The sequence below is a fragment of the Nelumbo lutea genome, chromosome 5, assembly GCF_056320005.1.
Source record: "Nelumbo lutea isolate HS-2025 chromosome 5, American lotus-T2T, whole genome shotgun sequence".
Classification (NCBI taxonomy): domain Eukaryota; kingdom Viridiplantae; phylum Streptophyta; class Magnoliopsida; order Proteales; family Nelumbonaceae; genus Nelumbo; species Nelumbo lutea.
Genome location: NC_142688.1, coordinates 1,362,597 through 1,374,073, shown reverse-complemented (window position 1 = coordinate 1,374,073; position 11,477 = coordinate 1,362,597). Strand labels below are relative to the sequence as shown.

Sequence of the window (11,477 nt, the reverse complement as noted above, 5' to 3'; positions counted from 1 at the left end):
GCGGGCGGAGTGAAGCCCCCATGGGAATGGGTGAAATTGCCATATCTATGTGGTCCATTAGAAACGAACTCACGAGTAGACCTGTTCATGGGCCAAGTAGCCTGATGGTTTGGCTTGGCCCAACTTGATATTTTTCGGGCTTGAACAAAAATTCAGGCCGGCAACTAAGGTTCGGGCTTTAAATACCGGTCCTAACTATTTTTTTGGGCCGGGCTTGGGCTTTCTCAAATAAACTCGACTCGAGCCCGAGCCTAAGCCCAACCCAATACTATTACATATAATAGAAATATACATTATTTATATATAATATATTCATTTATAAAATTATTATCAAATATTATTTTACTATTTAAAAATTATAAATTAATTTATTAAATTGTTACTAAATTAATATAATATTAATTTATTAAATTACACCAAAAATATATGTGCTGACTGTTGATAAAGAGGAAAAGCCCGGACCGTCCCGTGAACAGGTCTATTCACGAGCGACAACCCTACCTCAATCCATTCATTTTCTGTAGTGGGTTTCCCTCCAAACTCGCGCAGTGGACCTCGCCACTCAACAATGGCTTCCACTTCTGCGAAGAAGCAGAAAAAGAGAGAAAAGTACAGTCTTGAAGAACTGAAAACCCTAGGCCATCAACTCCTATCTTCAAGAGCTCATATCAATAACCTTCCTCTCTTTCTCTCCGTCATCTCTTCTTCTTCTCGTCCTCAAAACGTCCTTGAGGCTCTCCTTTCTGTGCAATCTTTCTTCATTCCCGTTCTTCCTGAACTCCTTCCTGCGAAGTCTCTCATAGATGGTAACGTCGAGGAGTCTAAGAAGGATCCGGAATTGACTTACAGAACATGGCTTCGCTCAAAGTTTGATGAGTTTGTTAAACTACTCATCACCGTCGTTGTTTCTTCACAGTGTGAAGAAGCTCTCAGAGTGAGACTTCCCTCATTTTTTGTATATTTTTTCTCGTGTCTTGCAAAGGGTGTTTGCCTTGTGCTATGTTACATTGGTTATGGTTCTAATTTGCTATCGTTTGTAAAATTCCATACTTCAGGATATTGCATTAGACGCAGTAATGGAATTCGTGAGGTTAGGTAAAGGAGGGAGGTTCCAGTCGGTTATATACCAGAAACTTATTCATACTATCGTAAGTTGTATAATTGGAACTCCGTTGACATTGATTTTTCTCCCAATTGCAGTATTGCGTGAATGTTTACATGGGAATATGAATATGGTAGCATGTGCTGCTTTTTTTTTTTTGAATCCGAACAATTTTTAACCCCAAAGTCCCTATTCCAGGCGAAGTATTGCCACCTTAGATTTTCGTTAGAATCTTTTTTTTTTTTTTTATAATTATTTTCGTTAGAATCCATATGGTGAAAAGAATTATTCGGCTCATCATATGGTTTCGTATGTTTAAATTTTTAATTGTATGTTTTATTGTTTATGATCCCTCATCAATTGCAGGTTCACTCAACATTGTCAGATGGTTTATTATTAAACCTTCTCCCTTCGAAGTATTTCAAGTTCATAGACGTTCGGTACGGAAAAATTACTCACCCTTATTCAAATAAATATTGTCTTATTATATGAACAAGTAACACTAACATGATAGCATTGGAATTGATAAAAAAATGATAGCATTGGATCCTTACCCCATGAATCAAGCACAATATATAGGAAAGTTCCACAGAGACTTCTTATCAAAACACACCCTCCTTGGCTCTGCCATTTGTTCTCAGGATAAGCTTAATCGAGATGTTAGTTATCTTTTTTGGGTGTTAGTTCTTCATAATGCAGTGCTAGGCACTTAAAGTTACTAATATTTAAATTTTCTTTTCTGGGTGCAGTTATTTTACCTGCATTAGCCTGGAAAAAATTGCTAGAAGCTTGGAAACAGTGGATACTACTAATGGTACTTACTCTACAATCACTTAAGTGTTAGGACTTGTTTAATTATAGTGGTTGTGGTATGTTCCCTATGCAAATTATCACATGTTGGTTCACCAAACTTCTTCATTTTTAAGTTTTGGTCTATTGTGTTTTTTTTTTTGATTTAGTGTTCTTTTTTTTGGTTAGATGACAGAAATGTGTCTTTGCGTGACAATGGAGGTGATATCTCTAAATCAGGGTTAGTGTCATATTAACGTCTCTTACTTCCATCTTCTTTTAAATATCCGCTTGGTATGGTGGAATGCTGGAGTTTTTGACCAGGTTTTAGCTAATTAACTAACTCCTTTTGGTTTTTCCCCATTAGGCAATTGTAACATCTCTTACTTCCATAATACATCTCTCTCTCATGCACATTTGTCTAGGTCCCTCCTAGTGATGATTGTGCTTTGAATGTCCTCAACCTAGATTGGCAGTCCACATTGCATTTCTCATGATACCAAAAGACATATGATGCTCTTTGTCTTATAGTTGTTTCAAATCGGTCAGAATAAGAAAAAAGTCTGAGTTGTTTTCATGTGAAGGATGGAATTGAATTATAATTCTGTTGAGTAAATTATATGACATGCCTGGGGTGCCCCAAATTGTCAATGCATGCAAATTGTGCCTGTATCTAGATGTTGCCCAGGCTTTGAGGCTTGAGTTGTGTAAGGTTTGCTTAAGTGTATATAATTCTATTAGCAAGATAGACTGATAAATAAACACCTTTCTTTTGGTTGGTAACAAGGTGGATGGGTTTTTTCTTTTCTTTTCTTTCTTTCTTTCTTTTTTTTTTCAAAGGATCAACTAAGAACACAACCCACTCAGTGTTTTAAAAGTGCAAGGTGCAAAAAAAAGCGCACGTGGCTCCTAGTATAGCCAATAGCTGGTTCCTAATACAGTCCTTCCTTAGCTAGATGGAAAAAATGTCTGTCTATGTTCAACATCCGGTGCTGTCCAATCCAAAGGTCTCTCCCTGCATGACATATTAGTCCATGTGCATTCCATGTGACAGTACCATTGCTGAAGGCATGGCTGTATGGATTCACATGCCTTGTGGATAGAGCCTGTGGACAGAAATTTTTCTCGACAATGGGGCCAGAATTTTCCAGTTGTTCACAATCCTGTGGGTGCTAAAATCTGTCATTCCTGCTCTTCAAAGTCAATGAAGCACCCCAGTGGTGATGAAATTGAACAGGATCCCTCTGAAATTTTCTCCTTCTGGGCACCTTGTACCACTATTTTCTAGCCACCTTACACCAAACAGGGCAAACATATGTTCTCAAATTTCAGTAACATAAGGGCAAAAGATTAGACAGTGATAGATGGTCTTGCTTCTTGCTTTGCAGCCTTAAACCACTGTCTATTATATAAGCTTCAGCTATGCTTCAATTCTACTCTTACCCCCACACTCTATAATGTTAATATTTTCCTAAGCATAGTTTACAATGAATTCTATTCATTTCTGGCCAAGGACCTGTTTTGTTTAATTTTTTGTTTGCTACTTGCCATTTGTTTATTCGCATATATCTTTTTCCTCGAAGAGTACCAATTACCAACTAAAAATATGAGAATATGTAACATCCTATTGCTTACTTTTGCCTTGATGCTTTGTATTTAGTATGCTTATTAATTCCTAATTTTATTACCAGCTTGGTGATTTTTGGATGATTATATCCAATTTCAGTAGAAATTCAAGTATTAGTTTTATGTTAAAATCCTGTTCTTACAGTAGCAAGTAATTTGCATAACTGACTTTTTGTTGATATGAAGCAACATAGAACTTTCTATTCGCAAGATATATTACATTCTGGCACAAATCCCTCCTCTAGAAGGTCAAGATGGAAAGTCTGATTATGAGATGTGGAGTCAGTTAGGTAAGCATTTACTGCATGGATTTTGTGTTAAAATTTCTACTGATCTTTATGCTGACTTTCTATTTAGAACTCTGTTGACCTTATTGATCTGGCGTTATTAATTGAGATGAGAATGCTTCACATGCTGAGGATTGTTCCTTTCATGTCATAATGCTTCACATGCTGAGGATTGTTGTGTCTTTTGTCATTTTACTTCCAAGCCTTTTTTTTGATCAATACCCCTAGTACTTGCATGCTACCTCTACATTTGAGAATTGCAATGTACCGACTAGATACAGGCATAGTTTTCAAGGCGCCAAGGCAAGGCTAGGCGACAGTGGGCGCCTTATTGCCTAGTTGCCTAGGCAATGGATTTTTTTTAAGTGAAAAATACATATCCTAGATTGTTCCCTAGGTTCCATAACCATCATTCCTTAATAACTATCCATAATTTTCATAAGAAAATTATAAACTTCATGTTTATGTCTAGAAAATCAGCATATTTATGAGAAGAAAAAGAAGAAAGAAAAGAAAATTCAAAAATGTGTTGATTAGACAAAACTTTAAGTTTTTCCTTACTTATTGGTTCTAATTCTGAAGTCTTTGAGGGTTCCATACAGCAGTTAGCAATGTTTGTGTTGATTAAACCCTAACAAATAAGAAAATAATAAAAAGAAATTAGTTTATAAACACAAAAAATGAATGTTTTTGTTTAACAATGTCTATTTTATAATTATAATCCCAAAATGGTAACAATTTATAAGTATTTTATAAGACACAATACAAAACCGCTAGGCGACTAGGCGAGGCGAGCCTCCAAGGGCGCCTTGTTGCCTAGGTGCCTGCCTAGGCATCGCCTTGACAACTATGGATCCAGGTATATACGTTTGACATTAGTGAGATAAGCATTACTAATATTGTACTAAGGAGTTTCTTTTCTTTTCTCTACACTCCTTTTCTTTGCAATCATAAAACAAGGACTTCCTTTTTTTCATGCATGAATAGTATTTTATTAAATAGAGATAGAAATAGTACAAGCATGAAGCACCCTAAGAGGAGGCACAGGGTGTTACCTCCCCTTAAAGGTGGTTCCAAACCCAACTCTTTTCAGATTGCAGTTACAAATTAGCCAAAAACAGAGAATCCCTTGAAGCCCCTTGTTTAGCTAAAGAATCTGCCAAAGCATTTGCCGATCTACTAACCCACTGAAAGCTAACTGACATGGTTCTCGTAAGACATTTGACTTTTTTGCCTATATCCCCAAACAATAGTTTCTGGGTCCGACATCCATCCCACTATCACCTTAGTGTCTCCTTCAACTATCAAATTAGTCACTCCAAGTTGGTTGGAAATCTGTAGTCCTTGTACCACAACTAATATCTCAGCGCTTGTAGAGTCTCCATAACCCACATGACAAAATGTTGCCATCCATATTCCTCAAGATCCCTCTTATACCCGAAGGTCTTGGATTGCCTTGACTGCTCCCATCAAAGTTCAACTTTACAACTCCTTCCGGTGGGGGTAACCAACTTGTTTGTGTTCTGTTTTTCTTGGATGATGTGGAGACCACTGCTGCCCAACTCCTTCAAAGGTCATAACTAGAGTAATCCGCAAAGAGATCAGTAGTTTGTAGCCAAAGGATTGCCCTTGTCAGTATTCAATCCTTTATTTCAGCTATGCTTCTCTCCTTCTCCTAGAAAATTCTGGCATTTCTTTCCTCCCAAATGATCCATAAGAGGGCTGCCCTAATGCATTTCCACATTACTTTCTCTCTCTTTGTTGGCCAACCAAAAAAAGACGGATCAAAAAGCATATTTACTTCAGGAGGTAGGTTCCACCTGTACCCAAACAACATAAAAACCCAATTCCAAATATTTACTGTAAAAGAGCAAGAAATCAGTAGGTGATAACAGTCCTCATTCTGCACTTTACATAAAATGCACCAATTGGGGGCAAGCATGAGTGAGGTCTCTTTTTTTGTACATTGTCCACGGTATTAATATTACCATAATACACTCCCCAACAAAAACCAGCAATTTTAGGTGGAATTGGCCTTGACCGGACTTCTTTAATTGGGAACAACAAAGGGGAAGTAGTAGATCGTAGGAACTTAAAGAAGGAAGAACAAGAGAAAGAGCCACTCAAGGTTAAAGACCGAATTCTTCTATATGGTTTAGGAGGGTCCAAACAAACAGAATCAAGTAAAAGTAATAGCTCAGAGGCAGAAATCGATTCCTCATCCCTCAACCCTCTATGGAACCCAAAAGCCCAATTAAGAGACAGTGGGAGAATGGGGGGAGAAAGAAACCTCAAAACAAGCTCCTTTTTATAGAGGGAAATAGAAAAAAGGGAGGGATAGAGGTCTTTTAATGGTTGGTTGCCCACTCAAACATCTTCCCAAAAAAGCACAGAATTACCATTGCAGACATCATACCTTACGAACTTGAGAAATTTTGGGAGGATGCCAAAAATCGTCTTCCAAGGTGTAGTGAGTGTGGCCCGTTGAGATACCCCGACATCCCAACCAGATTCAAAACAGCCATGGATACTAGCCACCACCTCATGCCACAATCTCTCTCTTTCCAGAGGCCACCTCCATAACCACTTGCGCAGAAAAGCTTCATTCTTATTTACTAGGTTCTCTAACCCTAAGCCCCCCCCCTTCCATTTGTTCCTTGCTTCAACTCACCACCTCCCATCTAATCAAATGATCATTTTTCTCTACACCTGGCTCCCACAAAAAATCCCTCATCAACTTTTCTATCTTCTTGGCTTCCCTAACAGGTATCCTAAAAACAAACAAAAAGTAGATGGGTAAGTTTATGAGTGTGGCCCTAATCAAGGTTATTCTACCCTCTAGAGAGAGATAGTTCTTTTTCCAGGTCACTAACCTTTTTTCAAACTTCTACCATTGGGATCCAAAACCTACTTTCCTTTGGATTTGCACCTAGGGGAAGTCCTAGATAGGTCAAGGGCCAAGCAGAATTATGGCATTTCTAAGCAGGCATCAATAGACTCCAACTCCCTTCCCTCCACATTTAGCCCCACCACACAACTCTTCTCAAGATTTATTTTCAGGTTTGAGACATTCTCAAAGAGGGTTATTAGATTTCTCAGTTTCTTTGCCCTCAACAAATCACATCCCTCACAAAAGATTATGATATCATCTGCAAACTGAAGGTGGGTAATCGAAACTTGATTTCTTCCTAATCTCCATCCTCTTATCAATCCAACTCTGTTTGCTTTTGACAAAAGTCTACTAAAAACATCAACAACCAATGCGAAAAGGAAAGGGGACAATGGGTCACATTGTCTCAAGCCCCTACATGCTGGGAAAAAATCCTTTACTACTCCATTTACTAAAACTGAGTAATGGCAAGACGTCAGACAACCACCTACCCACTTGCACCATCTATCCCCAAAACCACACTTTTTGAGCACCTCTAGCAGAAAACTCTAATCCACTAAATCATAGGACGTTTTAAGATTCAATCTGCAAACAAAACCTTGCCTACCCAATCTTCTCATCTCTTTCACACTTTCATTTGCTATTAAAATTTGGTCAACTATTTGTCTACCATGAACAAAAGCATCTTGAGCTTGACTTATGATGGGGGGGAAGAGCCTTTTTGATTCTCAAAGATAAGACCTTTGCCAATATCTTATAGATGCTTATTACCAAGCTGATTGGCCTAAAGTCTTTGGGATGTTTGGCCTCTTTCTTCTTAGGGACCAAGGCTGGGAAAGTGGCATTTACTCCACGACTAATGATGGACTGTTCCTCAAATTCTTTGAAAACTTCTAACAAGTCTCCTTTAATTATGTTCCAACATGTTGGGATGCACATGTGAGTAGGTGTATGGAATGGGGAATGAGGCTTATATACAAGAGTGGCCCATAACTAAAAAGCTTAGGCTTTTGGGTTGTAAGTGGTGCCCATCTCTTGTGTACAAGTCTTATGCGCGTGTACGTGTACGAAGCCCCCGGTTTTGACAACTCCTCATGGTCCGTGACCCCCTTCGAGGCCCAACACAACAGTCTTGAAAGAAAGCCATAGTAAAGCCATTTGGCCTTGGTGCCTTAGATCTATCCATTGAAAAAACTTCTTGTCAGATTTCCTCCTCCTCAAAACTCCTTTCCAACCACAATTTCATCTCTTCAGGCAGTGTAGGCCAATCCAACCCAGCCAATTCCACTTGATTAGCTAGAGGTTTCCTTAATATAGATTTGAAGTGCATTACAAAACAATTGGCTATTTTCTCTTGAGTGTCCAACCCCACACCATCCACTTCAAGTTTAGTCACCAAGTTTTTCCTTCTTCTTCCATTGGCCATATCTTGAAAAAATTTAGTATTCCTGTCACCTTCCTTTATCCATTTATGCCTAGATTTCTACCTCCAAGATATCTCTTCTCGCAAAAGAACCTCCTCTAATTCCTTTTTCAACCTTTACCTTAATTTTCTTTCCCAAGTATTCATGGTTCGTTGAGATTCCTTCTCACCCAACTCCTTTATTTTGGTCATCAGATTGGATTTTTGTTCCTCTATTCTCCCAAAAAGGTCCCTATTCTATTCTCTTAAGTTCCCCCTTAGGCTTTTCAACTTCTTATGAAACCTTACCCCTTTCCACTTCACCCCCTCATATCTTGATTCTACCATTCCTCAATCTTTTTTACAAAATCTGGGTGTGTCAGCTACATATTTTTGAATCTAAAGGGTTTGGGTCCACTCCTGAAAGGTTCTTGTCCTAGCTCAATGGGACAATGGTCAGAGGTAACTCTAGTCTCTAGGTAGAGCTTTGGATAGCAAGTCTCTCCAATGATTTTCCCAACTTTCATTAAAAAGGAATCTATCAAGCTTCGAGCAAGTTGGGCTTTCTTGGAAGTTGGACCAAGTAAAAAGGCCCTGCACAAGAGGAAGTTCCTTAAGCTCTCTACAATTAATAAAATCATGAAATTTTCTCATACTAGTTATAATGAGCTGTTGGGGGTTATTTGTCTTGTTAACGTAGCGTAATACATTAAAATCACCACCCAAACACCAAGGACCCTCCCATAGCCCTTGGATTTCATATAGCTCTTCCCAAAATTCATTCCTCTCTCTCTCTCTCTCTCTCTCTATAGATATTAGGGCCATACACATTGGTCAACACCCAAACAAAACCATCATTCACCAACTTATAGACACCGAAAAGTTTCCTATTAACTCCTCCTCTGCCTCTACGACATCCTTTCTCCACAATGTGACAATACCCCCTGAAGCCCCCCAAGAGGGTGCAAAGGCCCAACTTATTCCTCTTGACTTCCACACACTTCTGGCCCATCTTTTGTCAAATTTGACTAATTTGGTCTCCTGTAGCATCACTATATCAGGCCTATTCCTTCTGAGCAAGTCTTTAATTAACCTCCTTTTCCTTGTGCTCCCTAAGCCCCTCACATTCCAAATGATGATTTTCATGGGAAACAAAATTTTAGAGCCCAACTAAGGTTAAAGGTTCCTACTTGGGAGTCTTTTTTCTTCCCCTTCTGCCACTAAACTCAATGTCCCTTTCTGTATCTGAAATCAGCCTCTCTACCTCGGTTCTTTTCTTTTTCTTTTTGTTATTTTCCACCCCCTGGGTGCTGGGACAGTTTTTTGGGTTCCTATTCTCATATGTGTTTTCCTCCAAATAATCCTCTGTGATCTTATACTCCTCCAATAGTTCACAGATTTGCCCCCATATCCTCTCTAATTCTTCCTCCTGCAATTTTTTCAAGAGTAGCTCTCCCCCCTCCTTTTCACAGTTCTCAGAAACCACACCCAACCCCTCCCTTTGCGTGTACTCCTCAAGAAGAGCATATATTAGATTCCACATTCTCTCTAACTCCTCTTGCTTTTTTCTCAACTGAAGCTCTCTCTCCTTTTCTTTTTTTTTGATAATTCTGAAGCTCTCTCTCCTTTTCAACACAATCATTAGCTATGCCCACACATTCCCCTCTAAAAGCTGTTCTTTCCCGTTGAGAAGCTGAGATACCTGTTTCAAGCATAGAACCCACATCAGTACCAAAAACCAAATGAACAGACATACCTATACCAGTATGGGCTGAGGATGAAGGTTCTGAAGTCCCAGAAAGGTAATCAGGGGCTGCCGCCAAACCTTGTGTCTGAGGAGAAAGTGGAAGTGTATTTGGTTATATTAAATCTGTGTTAACTGTAACATCCAAATCCACCTTAGCATTTTGTCCCCCAACCGCTGAATCTATGTTCTGTGAACAGAAAGGTTCATGTTCCTCTGATTCAATGAAGAGAGTGTTGTTCTGTTGAAAAGGGAATAGGCTCTAGGTTAAGTGTCCCTTGTGTTTCCTTTGTAGGCTTTGCTGGATTTACCGCCAATTTTGGTGACCTGAGAGTTTGCAAAACTTCCTCCTGGACGTCTTCTGATGGGCCCAAGGCATCATCTTCTAAGAAAAGCAAGTCTGTGTGAAAGCTTTCATCCTCTAAGATCGACCTCGACAGCCGCAGATCCACACTACCAAGGCTGACTGTGTTGTCTGTGTTAGACTCTGAAGAAAATTCCTCCTTGGAGCTGTCTTCCTCCTCCATTTCTAACTGAATGCACCTGACGCTTCGGGGATTGCGGTGGTTAGATGAGAGATTCTGTAGCTTCTTGGTCGGGATCCATTGTAAAGAGCTCCCATTCTGGCTTGAGACTGAAACCTGATTCGGAGGGCTTGAGGAAGAAGATAGACCACAGTTTGCGTCTATCGAAAGGAGGCCCTTTGGCATGTGACTACTTAAGTGATCATGTGCCTTTGAGGCTGGTGGGCCTTCTAGACTTGGCCCATTTGCCAATTTGACAGATGGGCCAAGTGGAATCAAATTAACTGGGTTATTTCCTTCTGAAAAAATGGGCCTACACAATTCTGCAGGCTTATGAGTGCTAATATGGGCCCTCACGTGACAACTTAAGTTAGAGTCCCCCCTGGATTGACCCACTGGTGCGCCCTTAATTGGAGACTCCCTTGTCTTTTCTGCAGCTAGATTAAATTCAAATTGTTTTCCTTTTGAGGAAAGACCCCCTGAAGTTTTTAAAAGTCTGTTTTTTGGTGCCTTTAGCTGCCACCTGGGCGTAGGTTTTTAAACAAGCCAGCCCATTAACTTGGTCTTCGCGTTTTTGACTTTCCAACCTGCCTACTTCTTTTGGAGGAGCTAAAGCCTGCTTATCCATTTTTTTGAAAATTCTGTCGAACCTCTGATCTTCCAATCCAATCCTTGTGTCAGAGCTCTGAACTTCCAATCCCAACCTTCCATGTAGCACCTGTGCCTCTACTAGTTCATCTTCTACCTGCCGACTTTCCCTCCACAGTGCAGCTTCAATGGAGGAAGCCAACCACACTGGGATTCCATCCACACAGAAAATTATTTTCCTAGGGATCTCCTCTGGTTTGACGCCACTCAAGAGGAGGGCTGCTGAACGGAGATCTCCCCAAAATTCACCATCGAGACGTGCACCACAAAGAACAGCAATGAGAGAGACTACTTCATGTTTCGACAAATGAAAAGGCAGCCCTAATACCTGAATTATCACTCCATCCATAATCGAAAATGTCTTTGTGTTAGATGAGGGAGTCCAATGAAACACATCAAAAGACCCCTAGACTTCTTGGAAGCTCTTAGCAGAACCTTCCAGCAAATTATCAAGGGGATTGAGTA

General features: G+C 39.7%; 1 protein-coding gene across 1 annotated transcript in view; it reads left to right on the top strand.

Moving 5' to 3' along the window:
- Positions 1-456: 456 nt before the first annotated feature.
- Positions 457-11,477, top strand: part of EMB2762 (CCAAT-binding factor) — a 35,367-nt gene continuing 24,346 nt past the window's right edge. Inside the window, exons 1-6 of the mRNA XM_088944015.1 lie at positions 457-934; positions 1,056-1,148; positions 1,469-1,542; positions 1,852-1,916; positions 2,081-2,132; positions 3,704-3,807. Coding sequence (XP_088800141.1) covers positions 569-934; positions 1,056-1,148; positions 1,469-1,542; positions 1,852-1,916; positions 2,081-2,132; positions 3,704-3,807 — 754 coding nt within the window. The 5' untranslated portion in view covers positions 457-568. The remainder of the gene's footprint in view (positions 935-1,055; positions 1,149-1,468; positions 1,543-1,851; positions 1,917-2,080; positions 2,133-3,703; positions 3,808-11,477) is intronic.